This window comes from Microcebus murinus, chromosome 8, assembly GCF_040939455.1.
Source record: "Microcebus murinus isolate Inina chromosome 8, M.murinus_Inina_mat1.0, whole genome shotgun sequence".
NCBI lineage: Eukaryota > Metazoa > Chordata > Mammalia > Primates > Cheirogaleidae > Microcebus > Microcebus murinus.
Genome location: NC_134111.1, coordinates 25,567,561 through 25,586,603, shown reverse-complemented (window position 1 = coordinate 25,586,603; position 19,043 = coordinate 25,567,561). Strand labels below are relative to the sequence as shown.

The window sequence follows — 19,043 nt, the reverse complement described above, 5'->3', positions numbered from 1 at the left end:
AATGAACCAGATATTCCTCATCAGAAACAACATTTCGGTACTTCTCCAGGAATAAAAAAAAAAAAAAGGATGAAATGTAATCATAATAATAATGAGGATAAGTAAGAGGAATAGGAGAAAAAATAAAGTAACTGAATTTCCTCTGGGTTTTTTCATGTTTCCCCAAAGATTCTGTCCTTGTTTTTTGAGTACATGAGTTCTCTTTAACTTTAGCACATCCATAAATCTGCTTGACATATGACAACTATATATCCTATTACAACTCAAATCCCATATCTCTTCCCCCAATAAACTTATTGTCAGAGCATTGGAAGTGAATAGGAATCATAAAAATCCATCACCTCCAAGGAGAAGCATATGAGATGGCATGTAAAGAAGATGGCATCATTTCTGTGAAAGTGCCACATTGCTGTACATTTGCTAATTAGTTGCAACATGCATTAATTTAAAAAAAAATAAAGCCTTGCCTTACATGTTATTGTTTGGAGATGGTTCTGCTTATCAGTTTTTAATGTGCTTTTTGAAAACTGACATGTACTTTACCCACATCTCTTTAGGAACACAGGGATTCAAAGGCTGGATAAAATACTTTCATGCTTCCCAACACAAACCTGAGAGGGTAATTAAACAGATGGTAACAATAAACCGAATCTCAACACATCAGGGACTGGAGTCCCTTATTAAAAGCCTTACACACTAAAGGCAAGGGAAAGAAAAAAAAAATAAAGCAAAAAAAAAAAAAAAAAAAAAACTCTGGGGAAGTGTGTTAGCAACCAACACCTTTATGTTGCTTTGACCTCAGAAGCAGAGGCTAATCAACTATTTAGGGACAGGCTTCATGTCACCTAGGAGAGAGCATGCCAGAGATCTTCTGCATAATATGAGGAGCAAAAAGGCAAATAATTGTATGACTTTCAAAGAACGCAACCGTGCTTCAGGATTATCTTCAAAGGTGTCATTTTTAGACACAAATTGCATAGCTATAAACACACAATCCTTCCATCATATACTTCCTCCCCAAATATCAAATCCTTCTAAGTCAGATAGCTTATACCTTTCTTCTACTAGAGGCCAAACACTAGGTGTTATAGATTTCTGTGATGATACAGGTATTCTGAATATTTTCTGCCACTTTCTTGGGAACAGAATGATATCCTATTCATTCTATCCTTGAAGCATATTGGAATTCTACTTATTTCTCTGATCTTATCACTCTTGGTTTGTCCTGAGTTAAATCTACAGGAGAGGAATATTGAAGCAATTTTGATATTTTAGCTTGTAAATACATGTATATGATTATTTTTCCTGGAATTTAAAAATAAGTCCAAATATATATTATATACATATGCATCTCTTTTTATATATGTGTATATATATATATATATACTCTATATCTGCATGGATACAGAGATATGCCTAATATACTATATATAGAATCTACTATATGCAAGAAATGATCTAGTTACTGTGGACATTTGCAAAAATATTATTGTGCCATCACCCACGCAAAGATGTTACTGTGCTCTTACATAAGGTACTTACAACCTAGGGGATCATTGAGTCTGTATTTGTTCTTGTTTCTTAACCTGCTTCAGTTCTCTGCTTAACTTGGCAAGTTTTTTGAGTGCCATTTATCAGAAACATTCAGCATCAGTACAACAATGATTTAGTTTAACTAAGTGCTAGCAAGCAAAGGACAAATTTTGACATACTGCATTTTAGACTAATCAAGTTTATAATGATGATCTAGTAAAAGACATTTTTGAAAATTGAGGCAGGTATTAAACTGCTAAAATGTACAAGATATTAAAAAAAAAACAGCAAACACTACTTTCCAGCTTGCATTTTACCTGTTTATGAATGTACATTGCCATATAACATTCTCTAATTTTAATTTTTGGATGTTAATACTTGATAAGTGTGAAAAAAATGTCCCCATCTTCTGATACAATTGCACCTAAAATGACACATATCACCTTGGGAGTTTGCCATAAATTAAGACTCCTTTAATAATATTGACTATGGTTCCAAAGTTATTTTAAGGGTGAAGAGTATTATATGAATTAAATAAGAGACACCGCAAATAATTTAGTGGAAAAGCATAGTTGCTGGCACACAGAGTATTAGGTAACCTTTTTTAATTAGAATGTACACTTTTAAATTACTGATTATGAACATCAGGGGACCTGAGATTTTGATTCATCAGTAATTCTCCTTTATGTCTACACTAAGATGTAAAAATGAGACCTCTGGCTCTAACTGTATTTCAGTGTCTTTACATGCCGGAGCAGAAGCGATTTCACCTGTAATCTCTAGTACTGCTCTGCCCCCTTGTGCTGCTACAGTGAACTCAACAGAGGAACAGTGGCTTCATCTTTGTACGCGGACTACAGAAAAACCCCACTGTCACTTGTCACTTTTCCGGCAAGTTCAAGGTCAGTGTCTAGCTATTTTCAGCTCATCTCTTCTTGATCCATGCAGAGAAATGACAAGGTAACGTGATTCGGGGTCAGCTGTATTACAGGAACCGTTACATAAACGGGGAAAGTGAAAATCAATCCTAGCTGACAGTGACTTCGGGATAATCAGCGCTCGCTGGATGCCTCTGTCAGCTCGCCTGCATCAAACACCGTGTGACTTCTGTCAGGTCTTTTTAATAAAACTATATTCTCACTTTCAGCAACCTAAATAAATGTTCCATATAAATAAATGGAGCTGAATTTTTTTTTTTTCCTGACGATTTTAGCCCTTTAGATTTGTAAACTACCCCAACATCCCCGAAAAATCTCATGGGTGGTGCATATTATCTGATGGTTTGTTGGGATACTGACCAGAAATGGAAGGTATTTCTGTCCAACATGCCACTCTTCGAGTGATCCATGCGAGCTTTCCTACAGACTGCTGCATCTCTTCTGTGTTGAACTCAGCACTACAATGTCAACGTCCTTCCTCAAACCCTCCTCACTTCTAACTCTTCTCTCCTTCTTAGTAGCAGCACGCTTAATCAATCATTTCTCACTGGGAGATTACGTTTCTTCCTCCTTTCTAGCTGTTCGTCTTTGCTTTTCCCTTTTTACCTCTGTATTTTCCACCAGGACAGTTCCTCCTAATATAGAATTAGAAACAGAGTATTTAACAAGATGTTCCACTCTAGTGGCATTCCCACTGACAGCACCTGACATGTCAGTTTCGGGAAGGAGCTATTTTATCCCACCCACCTTGTGGTCCCTTGAAATTGCGAGGCAGGCAGTACTCCATTGAAGTACAATTTACCATAATATTAGTTGTCAGTAAATTCAAAGACGGAACTCCTAAAGCTATAAAATGGATTAGAAGCAATTTAAAAAAAAATTAACAAACTAGAGTAAGAGTATACTGTCAACAAACAAATGCTCCATCATAGGACTGTAATTTGGAATTTTAATTACCCCTCTGCTCTGTAACAAAACAATGTCTGAACTGGCAGCGATTTGAATCTCTCACAGGTCATTGAGCATTCTAGTTAATTACTCTATGAATAGCCTGTTTTTCTCCCCTCTGGAAACACGTTTCTAATGGCAGTCAAGGTCTGACAAATGTGTCATCTACATAATTAGCTAGGAAGCAACACAAAACATTAAACATGCTTTGTGCCGACAACTATCAAAACATTTCATTTGTTGTCAATTATTCATTACTTTGTAGGTTCTGAAGGGGTTGTTATTATGGAAATAAGTCCAGATGCTAACAAGGTTAGAGTTTTGGATTCAAATTAGTAATCAGAGGACTAACTTTTAAAAAAATGTATCTCATGTACATTCAGCGCCATGTTCAATCAGTAGGAGATTATAAACAAATTTAGCTATGCTCAAGTTAAAATGGAAACGGCACAGCCACATACGTGGATGCAGGAGCCCTGGCTCGCTCTTGGAAGTACGGACTCTGCACTGCCGTCGTAAACTTTCTGAACCTTTTGGCAAGTCTAATGTGTGCTCGGTAAATAGTTAAAGATTTTCACAGCCTGAGATGGCACGGGGTGGTAAGGAAGGACAAGGAACGAAATCTCCGGTTGGTTTTTGAATCTTCTTCCCCCTGGGGCATATTGTGGAAAAAGTTAAAATTCTAGCTAAGAAACTTTTTCATCTGTTCTACACCATGACTGCAAACTCCATCAGACTAGTTACCTTAGGTAACCTTTGAAATGCACGTTTGTTTGTTTGTTGCTGGTTTCTGAAATCTTGTCTCTTTTATTTTTTTAATATTGTATATAAAGTTAAGTATTGCTTGGAAAGCAGCACTGCTAATGTATATAGACAATATAAAAAGATTTCTCAACAAAATTGCCCTCTCAGTGGCAAAGAAAATTGCAGTGGAAGACACATTATTGTGTAGTCATATCAGAGGCTTGGATCTATGGAAAGTCTCACTCCACTGTCCTCCAGCTTTTCCTTATAAACCAAAATGGCTTACAAATGTCATCTACAATAGTCCAATAAAGATTAGGAACAAAACACTGTCCTTACACTGATGAGATAAGAAAGATTTAACTGCAGAATGCAGCGTACGTATAAGAACCGTTCATAAGGCTGGTTCTCGAATCAGAAAAATAGAATTCAAATTATATCTGTGTGTGTCTAGAATTTAATTGAGATGATCAGTTTATTTTCTACATAATGTTTGATCAGATGCCTGTACTATAGAGCTAGATAAAAAGCAAAGAAAGAAAACAAATTCTATCAGGGAAATCAAGAAGACCTGTTATCTACAGGGTGTGCAAAATATGTCAGGAAATAATTCTACTCTGAGCGCTGAGAATGCCCAGTTAATAAAAAAAAGATCAGCCTCTCGCTAAGAGAAAATAATTGTCTGTATCTATATTTTTCAAAGCAAAAAGGCAGTCACATCTCACACTAAATAGGACACATTAAAATAAGCTTTAATAATCTTTATGCAGAAGGAAACTAATCCATTTTCAGATCATACGATCCACAGCAATAAAAGGAAATCATCAAACTAAAAACAATTTTAGAAATGGCTGCAGACTCTCATTTAATTAACATGCAACAGATCATATATTTATGAGGAAGTCAAAATATTTAGGAATCCTATAATCCTGTAAGCCTTAATGTGGTATAAAAACAACAAATAAATGCAAAGTGTTACTGTTACACATGCCTGCCTGATCAATGGTTTTCACATATTGATCTATAAATGGAGTTGACAGTCTGTGTTGGCTGCACATTTTCCAAGCAGTGCTATTTTTGCACAAAACCAATACGGGCAATTACCTTTGTTTGAGATGCCAAGTCTTATCAATTCAATGTGATTTAGTGTCATTTTAATTAAATATCAGGATCCACTTCAGGACAATTTATACAAACAAAGCCTCAAACCTAACTATAAGCTTGATTTGAAGTAAACATGGACAAGCCCTACAATCTCATAATATTTCTCAAAAACTCTGCTAAACAGAAGGCTTATATTTTTAGTAGCAATTTTTATGTCTGCCTTTTTGGCTAGCCACAACTTTGGCAAGTATCCTATAATCACAGAAGTAAGAAACAAAAGAAAATTGTTTCCTCTTTTTCCTGATAATATATTAAAAAGAAAAATGAACAAACACAGTCTGTTAATGGAAGCAAAAGGAGTCTTGTACGCTAATGTTTAGGAGTGTCTCCACCGAAGTCTTTATCTGAACTCCAATAAAAAGCTACTTTCCTGTTCACGATGGCCATGAATGAAGTAATGCCCTTCTGTGGGGTTTACAAGATGGAAACAGTGAATATTCATACACGGTGCTGCTGAAGACACTAGCATCAAATGCCGAAACTGCTCCTGCCTGCAGACCCTGTCTGCTGTTTCCTGATTTGGGCTATTTAAACTGTTCATTAATATCTATTTTAAACTCTGTAGTAGGGGGGAGTATGCCTCTTATAAATAACATCAAAGCCACATTAAACCCTTTGCATTAGTTGTTTGCTGGATTGCACAGTCGCCTTTTTAGCCCTTAAACGGGGACAATTCACTTGCCCTCATATACTCGCATTCAGCCTTCTGCTTTTTTCTGTTTGGCACATCTTGGTAAATAAGCTGTCCACCGTTAAGAGGTCTCCCTCTGGTGCTCAGGACGGGACAACAAATCACTGAGACTGAAGAGCATTCCTTCCCCAGCGAGTGGAGCTCTCCAGATCTCCTTTATAGATGGGCAATTTTCTTGCAAACCATATACCCCCTTCTAAATTTCCCACTCCTCCAACATTTCCCAGGTATCAAAGTAACATATGTGAATTTTGAAAAGGCATTGATTTTATTAACCAAATAAAAATGATTATTTGATGTTTAAAGAAAATGATGCCCATCACCAATAAATACTAATGAAGCATTGATACCTGTTTTACATAAATGCTTCCCTGCAACATTTAAGTCATCAAAATTTCTAATTTAACAAATAAATTCACCTGTGTGTGCATAGGTTTGGGTTGGATAAATGTTGATATTGGCATTTCAAACTATTCCTCCATTTAAGATACTAAGAAGAGATGCTCTAAGGACATACACAGTAGAATTTTACATTGTGTTCTAAGTTCACAGTCATATCAAAAATATTTTTAGTTGAACAAAATAAGAAAGAGGACTTGAATGCCAAAATTATATAAGTGACTTGACCCTAGAACATTTTACCATTTTTGTAATAAATTAAATCATGATGAATGTAATGTCAGATTCCTGTGTGATTACATAGTCCAGTAAGTCCATATTAGATTTGCATAATTGTTATACCAGTGAACGAGTAGTATATATGTAAGTCATATATATTAAATAGGATGCTTAACATATGATGCATGATATCTAAGTGCTCTTAATTTTTTTCTGCACAGATTACATGTGTCTCTGCTACAGCAAACAATGCTTCCTATGCACACATATGTACATTTTTAGTCTACATCTCTTCCCACTTCTCCTAAATTCAAAACCTCCCCCTTGACCTCACCCCATCATCCAACTTCTGAAAAATCAAGTTCTTAGTTTAGCTTGAGCAGATAACTTTAACAGGCTTGTTTGAATAAATATGCCAAAATACTTTACATTCTGTCAGTATCTAGTCAGAAAATTGTGCATGGAAAAAAGAGATGAAAAGAACTGAGACAGAAAGAAAATTAGTGCCATGGCAAGCTTTCAATACAGTGTCTCTGAGCCAAGTTTTCTCGGTGAAATGACACATCCTCACTAAAATACCCTTTTTATATAATTATGCACTGAGCACACATAACCAAAAGTAACTTTTATTTTTGTTCCTTATCGAGGAATACATATTGCCCAGGCTAAGAATGCGGAAACAAAAGCTGGGATAATTATAGCTAATTTAACTTTGGAATACTCTTATTCTGTAGCAGTCCAGCATACAACCCCCCAAACTAAAGTTATGTAACAAGGTAATATCAACAATGAGAAACTGCATGATAAAATCCTGCCCAAAAGTGAAAAATGCTAATTTTGTCTCATTTAGCAGCTGGATACAGAAATGCTCATTAGTTTTAAGAGGGTTAATCCTTTTAACTTTTGCATATTGATATGCCAATTATGCCTAATTGTACAAGAGGCATCAGTCAAGGTAATAGTGCATAAACACATGAAAGTTATTAAGTACATCCCAACATGTAATAAAGTAGGTGTTAATTGGTAGCTGAGTTCTGCGGGCTATTGAGGTGGATAATTCATTGAGAGATGGATCACTTGTAATTTCTCTCCATAATTCCTTTTGCAGTCTCATGCTGTGATGTTTTCATGCTTGTCAAAAACAACTGCGGCATAGTGCCTTTTGTTAAACACAGCCAATAAAATATGTTAGGCATCATTAAATATACTTAACTTTTAAACTTTTTCAAAGGTACAGTTCTTACCGATAATACATTATAGAGATTCCAATAATTGACTCTAACCACTGTCTCAAGTTCATAGTGGAGAAACATTTTAGCTGATTGAAAAGCAACGTCAGGCTAGCAGGGTTGTGCCTCCCAGCAGACAATACTTTTAAATGAGAAAGTAAATAAAGGAAAATGCAGATCTCATTAGTTACCTTATCTAAGGAGGTATTTCTCACCCCCTCCAAATATAATCACTGGCTTCCTCATGCTAAATTTGTCTACAACACCTGAGGAAAGAATGATTAAAATCACATATTTCTCAAGCTCCTGAGATTGCTGTGGGTTCATTTTCCGAGTGAAAAATGGGGAATAAATATAATGGGTAACATGCTACTCAGCAAGTTTATCTCATTTAATAACTCAGTTAGGGAGCTGAATATTTCATAGGCCCCCACGATATTAACAGAACACTCAATTAATAGCTCACATGCTTCTGCAGGGTGACTGGGACTCAGCCTGTCCCTAGCTAACCTATTTCTCGCTCTTGCTCTCACTGTGAGAAACAAAATAGATCTGGGGTCCAAAAGAGTGGCTAGCATTGCATAAATAATTTTGTAACATCCTATGGCCTCAGCTGCAAGTTACCACCATTATGGAAGAAAATTAACCAGAGGAGACTCATCGCAATCAGTGGGTTTAGTGGCTCAGGATGCGTGCAGGGCCAGCGACACAATTGGCAGTAGAGTTCATCTCTAACTATTTTATTTCAATTCTTCCTAATGACACATTACCGAGACAAAATGGCTTCCTCTCCAAACCTTAAATAGCCACACCGTTTCAATCATTTCAGCCCGTTTCAAATCAAACTGTAATTTCTAGTATCTTATATTATTGACAGATTTTAAGGAAGAGATTTTTCACATTTTTTTTTAAGTTTTTTTCCCCCCCCTCAATTCATTCTTAGCTAATTTTAGCCTCTGGCTTTTCAAAGTGATGTACTGTATTTGGAAGTACAAACACCACATGCTAGCATAACCTCATTATTTTTATGACACTGAAGCATGATAGTAGAGGCCCTTAAAATGAGTCAAAGGTGCTCTTCAGTCTAGCTCCAAATCCACTTTATCACTCTGGATTAAGCCCAGCTCTTCTCTTGCAACTGGGGATATTATTATGACTATAAGTAGGCAAGATAAAATGCATTACAAAAACGGTTTTCTCGTGCACATTAGGAAAACAAATAAAACAGAGCTAATTAGCTTTTTTTTTTTTTTAAACAAAATTCTGTATGATAGGGAACTTGAAGTATTTGAGGTTTTTGACTTACGGGTTCAGTGACCTTCCCAACATCGGTGAGGATCATGGATTTACTTTGGCTGAGCCTGTCATGGTTGCTGTTGGCATTTTTGATTCTCATTTGCACAGCTCCTGTGGCTTGTCGGGTGGAAGTCACTGTTTCCACAGAGGTATCAGAATTTGTAGATTTCTGCATATTACTGTGTTACCTGATGAAATGTAAAAAGCGTAATGTTATTCTGAATATATGCTTTTCCCTGAAAAACTCTTGGTGAAGGGATGTCCCTATTAATCCTTAGGATATTAGAATTAAATAGAGAAAATAGTCTTCAGCTCTCTGAGTAGTGAAGGAAAAAGTAATTACTTGGTAGTTATTTTGTCAGTTGGGACCTCTATATCTGGACAGTACTGTGCATGACAGGGGACCTCAGAAGTTTAAAGGCAGCACATCCATAGTCTGTGTGTTTCCTAGTTCCATTAAGAAACTCCTAACAGCAATGAGACACAGTCTTCTTTACATAGAAATGATGTTGCCAATCAATGGTCTTTAGGATATATGCTTTTGTCATTCACAACTTCACTGATCTGTTACCCTCCTGATCCCTACATGCTACCACCAGCACCCTTTCTTGGTAAACAAAAACCTATATGAATAAAGTCAAATTTAAGTGAGTAGGATCAGTGTCATAGCAAAACAACGAACAGATCCCATAGCCCCCACCTCCACTCACAATATCCACAGGAGAAAATTAAAATTCCTTTGTCCACTGCCATCTGCCAACTGAACTAGATTTGTTAGCTAAGTTGGACATAATATCTATAAAAAATAGGAAGAAAGAGAAAATCAGGACCATTTATTTATTTTAATAGAAGGGGTCTGGTTTAAAAAAGAAAATATAATGTGGACACTTTAAAAGGAGCAAACATGAGAAAAAATATAATTGGGAAAAAGAAAAGGAAGAGAACCTCACTGTGGTAGCATCAGCAGGTGTGCTGGGAAAGCTTTAGTAGCTTTCTCAATTGTATAATCATCTTCAACTGCCCCTCCCTCTAAATCCCTCAACTGAACTCATTGCAAATAGAAGGGTTACAATACAAGCACAGTTCTCAACCTTGCAAAAGCAGAAGTCCTTCTAGCCTGATCTCTGTCCCCAAGCCTTACTTAGATGGAGACCCCACAGCAGGCACTGGGCATGTGTGCACATTGGACAAAACTGTGACTAGTCAGCTATCAAAGTCAATATAACCCCAAAGAAGAATCACATTTTAAGGAGCCAATTGTATAGGTACCCTCATATTTGTTGGACAGATAATGGGACTAGAATCATTGTAATGGCCAAGCTAGGTGCATACTAATGTAAATTTTTAAAAAATCACTTTAATAGGAAGAAAATTGTTACTTCATAATTAATACCAGTAAGGCAATTGAATGACAACTTAAAAAAGAAGTTAATATTGAGTATTTACTATGTTCTAAGCAATATTCTCAATGTCTGGCCCTTACAAAACTCCTATGAAATAGACATTAAACCCATATTTTTAAAAAGAGAAAAATGAAGATCAGAGAGACTAGTAAGTTTCCCAAATATATTGGCAGGAAGAGGTAGAGGAACACGTATTTGATTCCAAAAAGAAGATCCATATGCCCATCAATAAGTGAATAGATAGACAAATTTTAGTTTATCTACATAATGAAAACAAGAAATAATAAAAAGGAAGAAACTATTGGTGCATACAACCACATAGACAAATTGCAAATTCATTCTGCTGAGTGAAAGAAGCCAGTGAAAAGAAAGAAGACTTATTATATAATTTCACTCAAACAAGATTCTTAAAAATACAAACTAATGTGGTGACAGAAAGCTGATCAGTGAGGGTGGAGGTAAAGGTGGATGATACTAAATACAAGGAAACTTTTGGGGGTGATGGATATAGTTGTTATCTTGATTGTGATGATGGTTTCACAAGCACATACATATATTAAAAATGAACAAATTGTACACTTTACTAGCACTTTATGGTACTTCAGTTATAATTCACAAAGTTGGTTTATAGGAAAGTCATTTTAGGAATTTCTTAACCAATTTATTTTGCACTGATTTTCAATTTTACTTGCCTACATGAGTAATGTATTATAAAAATTACCTAACTGAGAATAAAATAATTCTTTCAATGAGTATGAAATAAAAACTTAAAGTATTTTAAAAAAGAAAATCTTATCTTTTTCTAGAAGAATCTTTCCTCCTCTGAGTTCTCCCCAAAGTGCACTCAAGGCTTGACGTCCATATTATTTATAATAGTTTGAATCTATTGGAATAGGATTGTGTGTTTGCAACACTGGTGGGGGGGAATCACTCAGGCTGAAGTTACCATCTGATCAAGAGCGTCAGACCACCGTATTTACATAGCCCAGCCCTGTGCCATTTATAGGATGCGTTACTTCCTCCAAAGCGGCAGAAACTTCAGTGTCAAATCAAAATTTGCATTCTTGTATTGACTTCACAATCAACCCATAATTTGTCTAGTTCTGTGTTACTGTCAAAAGGCTAGATTATATAAAAAGCCTCTTCTCTGGCTTCCCCACCTCTGTTTTTCGCAGGGACAGGCTGCAGAAAGCATTTTCAAGATCTTCCTTTCCCAGATCTTTCTCTCCCCCTACCCCAGTGTTAATATCATTTAATATCTTCACTCTTTCTCTCCTCTAGCCATCACTTTCTTTTCCATCTGACCCCATCTTCACGTTCTGTTGCTATCCCCCAGCACTCTGCTTGCTCTCAGCTTCCCACGGACTTTGTTCCACAATGCCATTCACTTGATACGATGTCATAAAGGTCCTCATAGTTTTTAAACATTTGGGGATTTCTAATTTTGCAGAGCATTACATTGCTCTGAAAAGAATATGAAAAAATGACACCAAAGCTCTTCTTGATGATGCATATCAGCAGAAAAAAAATACTATTTTGACATTTGTTGAGATTTTTCTAAGCAGCAGACGTCATCTTAGAGATTGGAGATAATCTTTGTTTACCAAGTGCCCTAGACTTTGGTGAGGGCAACAGAGAAGCAATCAATAGTTCAATGAGAACAGGGCTGTGCCCGGGTGGGGAGCGGGGGCGACAGTATCCACCTCAGGTGGGACTAGGAGGTAGAGAGAGAGAAGTCTGCAAGAGAAGATGGATTTTGCAGGCGCTGTCAGGGCAGCATGGGCAGTTCTGGCAAAGGGCTCAGCAATGCAAAGAAGTGCAGCTAACAGTGATTTTATAAAATAGACATCAAAATGGCCATGAAGGGGACGTAAAGTACAAGGGAAGCTCCAGGAAAAAAAAGACATGATGGATTTCATAGGAAAGCTGGCATTTGACCCCTCTGTGACTGAGTCTGAGCATCTCGCTCGCCTACCATCTGGCTGAATGGCTGACCCCCAGCCCTCTCCCTTCTCACCCGACCGGTGCTGCGAGGGGCTGGAATTCTAGACACTCTGGGGGAGAGAATGCGGGCTTTCCTTGGTGTACGCATTGCACAAATGTCTTCTACGGTGAATTGAGAACTGAGATGATTGAGAGGGAAGCAGGACCACACTTCAGGGCAGAGGGAGGTGCAGGAGGATGGACAGACGGAGGATGGAGAATGGAAATCTGACAAGACTGAAAGGACAGCTGTCCCAGTGGCTGTGGTACTCGTGTCTGCTGTACTTGTGGGTTCAGAGATGATTTGTTCTCATTTACCGTGTTAGGATCCTCTCATACCAAGTGTATTTGGGTCCCTCTTAATAAAGTCCCACTTAATAGACCTTTTCTATTTATTCTCTTTCAACTTTCCATTGTCCCCTGGCCTAAATCCTAACACTCTTTGATCCTCTACCAGGCACCCTACAATCCTTGTAATATTTTGGCTGCCAAAGCCTCCCCCCCCCCCCCGCAGCACCCACTCAGGCCTCATCTCATCCTCAGTCGAAATTTCTGAAATCATCCATTTTTCCTTAACTATGTCCTCTAAAACACATATCCTCTCGGTGAATCATTTAAATGTGCGTGGGAGGGGGATGATTAGACTACTTAACATAAAGGCATGGACACAAGCCTAAAACAAAAAAGAAAAAAAAAAGAAAAATAGACTACTTAACATAATGATATAAATGATTAGTCAGACTTCCCCTTGATTTCCAAGGAAGCATTTATTTGAATCTCAAACTTGAAATTCTTCTGGGTCCATGGGAGAGATATCTTAGAGTAGAAGAGTGTGGATCAGTCCACCGTTTATGTAAATTCAGAGGAGGTAGCACTTGTGACTACATTCTCTGGGATATCAACACTGCATTTTTGCAAATGGTGCCTCCTAGGGTTGCGTGGTGTGATGGCCCTGCCCCGGTGGTCTGATTTCTGACTGATCTTGAGTCTTTATGAAATAAGTTTCTAGGGGAACAAATCCCATGGCACAACCTGTTCAACCTTAACTCTAAAGAAACCCTCATACCCCAGGGTCCATCTTGACTTGGCTCCCAGCCCCTAGGAGTGGTTGTGCTTTCAGGAATATCTGTATTGATTTTGATTTCAGGTTTTACTTTAAAAGGGAATGAGGAGCTCTAATTTTGTGAGTCTTTCTGCATTATTATTCCAGCACTATTTTACATCACATCCTGTTGTTCCGCCCATCTTCTCGTTCCTCGATTACCCTCAATTTTCTAGATTTAGTAGATTGTAAAATCAATAATATCTGTTAATGCTTATTTCTATGTAACTTGGTAACATCAGGCACGTTGTTAACTACAAGTTATATTAACTTTAGGTTTTATTTGATCTACATGCCTGTTCAGTATTCTCCTTGTTCTTCCTAGAACATGTCATCCTCTCATGTCATCCTCATTATTTGTTATTAAATTTTGTTAGAGAAAACATTGATGCCTTATGCATTTATGTTCTTACAGGAGGCATGCAGAGCATTGGTGAATGACTAATGAAAATATCGAAGAACTGGTTCATTTTGCATGTGTCTAAGATATCTATTGATTTTACAAAACTCCCCAAATAAATATTCCTCAGTTATAAATTGAAATGTAAATCACTTAGGACTGGCCTCACTATTTCTCTAGACTTCCTGGTTTTATATGTGCTAAGAGAAGAGCAAGAATACATCATGATGTTGCACTAGTTCCACTTTCAATCCTGTTTGAAAAACAGGAAGCAGTAATGAGAATGCACTTCTTAAGAGCCACATACACGTTGGCTCTGCCGAATTCGGTGGTATTCTGGGCTCGATTTCCCCACTTGTACTGCAAACACACAAACAGGAGTGAGCATCTAATCACAAATTTCATAGCTGCTCTGCCAATTATTTGTCGCACCCTGTTAATTACACGAAGGCTCAGCAGCTTGCCCTTTTGAGTTAGAAAGTTTATTTTTGACATCTCTTTCATATCAGCAGCATTAAAAGTAAAAGTATATTAAGAGATGTTTGAGCTAGGAAGAACTGAGTAGGCACTATGATATAGTCTTTATGATGCAGAATAGAGATAATTGAAGCTCAGAATTCTGCACATCTTCCCCAAGATGCCACAGCCTGTTCAAAGTAATCGTAGGACAGCACCCAGGGCCTGCACCCCCAAACACCCTGGGTTTATTCATAGACCCCCAGGTCAAGTGGAAAATAAGGAAAAATAAGGTGACAAGAATTGCTAAGGAAATCTGGCAGATAAAACGACCACAGGCACCCATATTAGATATATATCATGTAAGTCTTTCCATTTAAATGTTTTTAAATGTTCCTGTACTTCCTGACATAATGGTAGAGACTTAATAAATGTTTTCTAAATATATAAATGGGAAAAAAATAGTTTGTTCTAGATCCTAACTAGTTTCCATAAACTAGCTAATGCTAGTGTGTTTAGTTTAGCAAAGCAAACCAATGGGAAAATGTCTTTGACAAAATTTCTTATTTAAAAAATATGTATAACTCACCCTTGCTAGTATTGCTAAGAGCCAATGAACTATGCATATTTTATTGTTAAGTTAGAGGTAGAAAGAAATGATGCTTTTCATGCATTCTGAGGCCAATATTAAAGTATGCTTGGAGCTTCATATACATTTCGAAAAATGTGAAGAATATCATGTTTTCATTGTAGAATAACTCTTACGTTTCCTTTACATTAGGAAAAAAAAATGACCACATTTATCATGGTCTTGGAGTTGAGCAGGGTCATCTGTTTCGAGAATAGTCTCTTCTGAGTTTCAGATTTTGTGAGGTGCTTGATAGTCTTTCTCTAAATAGAAGGACTCTCTTTCGAGATGTGGGTTTCCGCTGAGGGTTTTGGGAGGAAAATCGTTTAAAGGCAACCCTGACGGTACTGCCAGGGGATTCCTATTTCATGGGTGTTAGCCCGGGTGTGCACTGTGAGGAAAGGGGGCTGCCTGGCTGCCCCGACCACCAAGAAGAGCCAAAGTCCCCTCTGCCCAAACCCACAGGAACCTTCTGTGGCAACCTGACCCCATTCCTTTCCCTGTATGAATGAGAAAAGCCATTTCCCCAGGCCTGCTAAAAGCTCATGTCAACTCCACAGACAAATATTATTTCTCTGAGAAATTCATTTCTATCCCCTGGAAAGATCTTATGTCGATCTGTGGTAGAACAAAGTCTGTTTGTTCCCCTGTGGAAACGACTTGTGGCCCTGGTAGCTCCAGTAATGTGTGGCACAACCTTCGTATCACACTTTCTTGACAGGTCAGTAATTAACTTGCATTGCAATTGTTTGTCGTCTCCACCACAGCAGCCATTTACCGAAATAACATTTTAATTTCGGTTTCCTTCCAGTTCGCTTTCCTTTCCTTTTTCTTCCTGTGACTTCTACATCTCTATTAAGTCTAATTTCCCCAGACCACTTCTATAAGCTGAGAGAGTGCAATAAAACTCAGTTTCAAAAATGTCGAATATAATGAGAAAGGAAGATCACGGTAAAGGAATCTGACTGCAGCCACCCCATTGGGTAACATTGTCTTTGACGGGGCAGGTGTTATATACAGGAAATATGATAATGAGGCTTTGCATTTATTTAACTTATATCAGGGAATCTGTGGGCATATGCTGCATTTACTGACAAAGTCTGGCAAGTCAGGTGCATGGTGGACTGCAATAGTTATTGTCATTGCACACGGCCATCCTAAAAGGTGAAAATGATAAGGAAAATAGATTTTGAAAGTATGTGTGTGGTAGGAAACCTTGATCTTTTTAGCTCTTGGTATCCTCTTGCCATCCCCGATACCCTGGGCACCTTATCCTTTTAAACTCCATCCTATTGGGAGCAAGACAGCTGATTTTATACTTCGAATATTAATTGAGCTGCTACTCTGAGATGCAGACTTGCTGCTACATCCCATGGTTTCTGAAAAAAAAATTATTAAGAACACTGCAGTTGAGTTAGACATGAGCATGCTAGGCTACCATGCAATCTGACAAGAGTGCAATGGAGAATGGGATGGGGTGGATTTCAAGGTGAAGGTGATGTTAGGCCTGGATGTTGTATGATAAATGGGACTCCAAAAGGCACAGAGGGGATAAAAAGGCTGAGGTCCCCAACCCCAGGATCTGCAGACTGATCTCAGTCTGTGGCTTGTTAGGGACTTGGCCGCACAGCAGGAGGTGAGTAGCAGACAAGCGAGCAAAGTGTCATCTGTATTTATAGCCAATCCCCATCACTTGTGTCACCACATAAGCTCCGCCTCCTGTCAGATCAACGGGGGCATTACATTCTCATAGGAGCACAAACTCTACTGTAAACTGCGCATGCAAAGATCTAGGTTGCCCACTCCTTGTGAGAATCTAATGCCTGATGATCTGAAGTGGGGCTGAGGTGACCATGCTGGTGCTGGGAAGTGGCTGCAAATACAGATTGTCATTAGCAGAGACGTCTGACGGCACAACAAATGTAATGTGCTTGAATCATCCCCAAACCATCCTCCTGCCATCCCTACCCCCTTCACCCCCCCTGGAAAAATTGTCTTCCATGAAACCAGTCCCTGGTGCCAAAGAGGTTAGGCACTGCTGTATCAAGGGCAGTGCAGGCTCAGAGCATAAGACTTAAGGAAGAAAGGAGTGAATATTCACATCAAATGATACAGCTTTGGTGGCTAGGTGGGAAAGCTGTGGTTTATTAGGGCTCGATTAGGAGAACCTTGTCGTTCTTGTTAAAGAGTTGGGGTTTTGTCTTACAGATCCTGGGGAAATTTGATGATTTTTTAAAGGTATAATCCCTTCCCAAAAGATTTGATGAAAAGAAGTCTGCAAGAATGATCCACAACCACACCATTAAGGCTGCAAAATGAATACATAGCATGCACATGGGATGCCTCTTAATTAACTTTAAATCAGAATAAATACCACAGCATCTATTTGTAAACGTTAATCTGATGAAAACGTCCTGTGATCTGGACAAAAAAAAATCCAGAATTTTAGGAATCTCACTTTGAACATCCAGGTACATGTTTAATGCTTCTGGTCACCAATCAAATGGAAAGAAAGGTAAAGACTTGACAGCAGTGACTAAATAAAGCACTTAAGAAAAAAAAGAGGTCCCAGGGTAAAATTGCATCTAATTAAACAGATAGAAGAAAAATAAACTGAAGATTAGTGGAACTGCTTCTGAATTTCCCTCCGATGCTCAGGCAGGTAGTAAAAAAAATTGAAAAGCAAATAGGAACAAAATGCCTGTGCCATTGTAATTACATTGAGGGAGCATAAGAAATTTGATGAAATGGCAATCTCCTTAGATACAGAGGAGAACCTTAAGGGGCATAAGTAATGCAATCTTCTCTCTGTTTCCTCTGTCAGTTTTGACCTAATCTAGCAAGAAATGCTGAGCCATTTTCCGCCTCTTGGGTACAAGTATCAATTAAGGGAAAACAGGGTGACTATCTTAGGGCACTAATGATGAAATGTCACTTAAGGAGAAAATATCAGCTGCAGAACAAGTTGCTCAGCAGCTACAGTGTCTGAAAACACGGACAAAACTAACGGGGTCTCAGACCCTCTCTGGGACAGGCCTAATTTTCTGTTCTTTGTTGGAAGAGTACCAAGTGCAAGAAGTAAATTTTAACCTGTGATTGTTTCTGTTTTATGAGATTTCTTGTTCTACGGTGTTTTTATCCTAAAAGGTTTCATTCAGTTGCAAAATCCTTTTAACAAGCAGATTAAATCTAATCACCCATTGGTTGCAGTTTTACCAGGGTATCTCTATCTTGGCCTGCTCAGAGTTCAAATATGTGGAAGTTACATATTGCGTAATTAGTGCCCGACAGTAATTAACAGTAACAATAATTGACAGTAGTCAAATATGGCTGACATTTGTTCTATTTAGCAAATTTGTTGTTATATCTATTAGTCTTTCCCTAATGCTCATGTCTCCAAACTCTGAATTGATTAGATTGAATTTCAGTGCCAAAAGGGCATGTCTAATGATGGGATAGTAATGTCATAGTCTATTGTTGTGAAGGACAATGACTATATCATTAAAATAAATTTTTTTTCAGAATATCTCTTTTAATGCATTTAAAAATCAGTTCTCTCCTGCTCAATAATCTATGAGTAAAATGCATTTTAAATAGCTTGTGTGTATGTGTGTTTGTGTGTGTGCATGTATTTGTGTATAGCATTTGTATTTGTGTATAACATTGAATGAATTGTCAAAAACTGAACACACTCATGTAATTATAGCCAAACCAAGAACTGCAAGTAATTATATCCAAACTAAGACATATAACACTATCACCACCCCTGAAGCCCCCTGAAGCTCTGTCTAAGTCACTACCTACTTTGTTGGGGCAGCCCAACAAAGATAACCATTATTCTATCTTTTTAGTTCTGCCTATTTTTGAACTTCATATAAATGAAATCCGAAAGTGTGTACTTTTTCTTCCT

At 37.8% G+C, this 19,043-nt stretch overlaps 1 protein-coding gene across 2 annotated transcripts in view; it reads right to left on the bottom strand.

The window, feature by feature from the left end:
• ARHGAP15 (Rho GTPase activating protein 15) overlaps positions 1-19,043 on the bottom strand; it is a 604,592-nt gene that overhangs the window by 569,048 nt on the left and 16,501 nt on the right. For both annotated transcript variants that reach the window (XM_020288414.2, XM_020288413.2), the window contains exon 2: positions 9,172-9,349. In XM_020288414.2, the coding sequence (XP_020144003.1) occupies positions 9,172-9,336 (165 nt within the window). In that variant the 5' untranslated portion in view covers positions 9,337-9,349. The remainder of the gene's footprint in view (positions 1-9,171; positions 9,350-19,043) is intronic.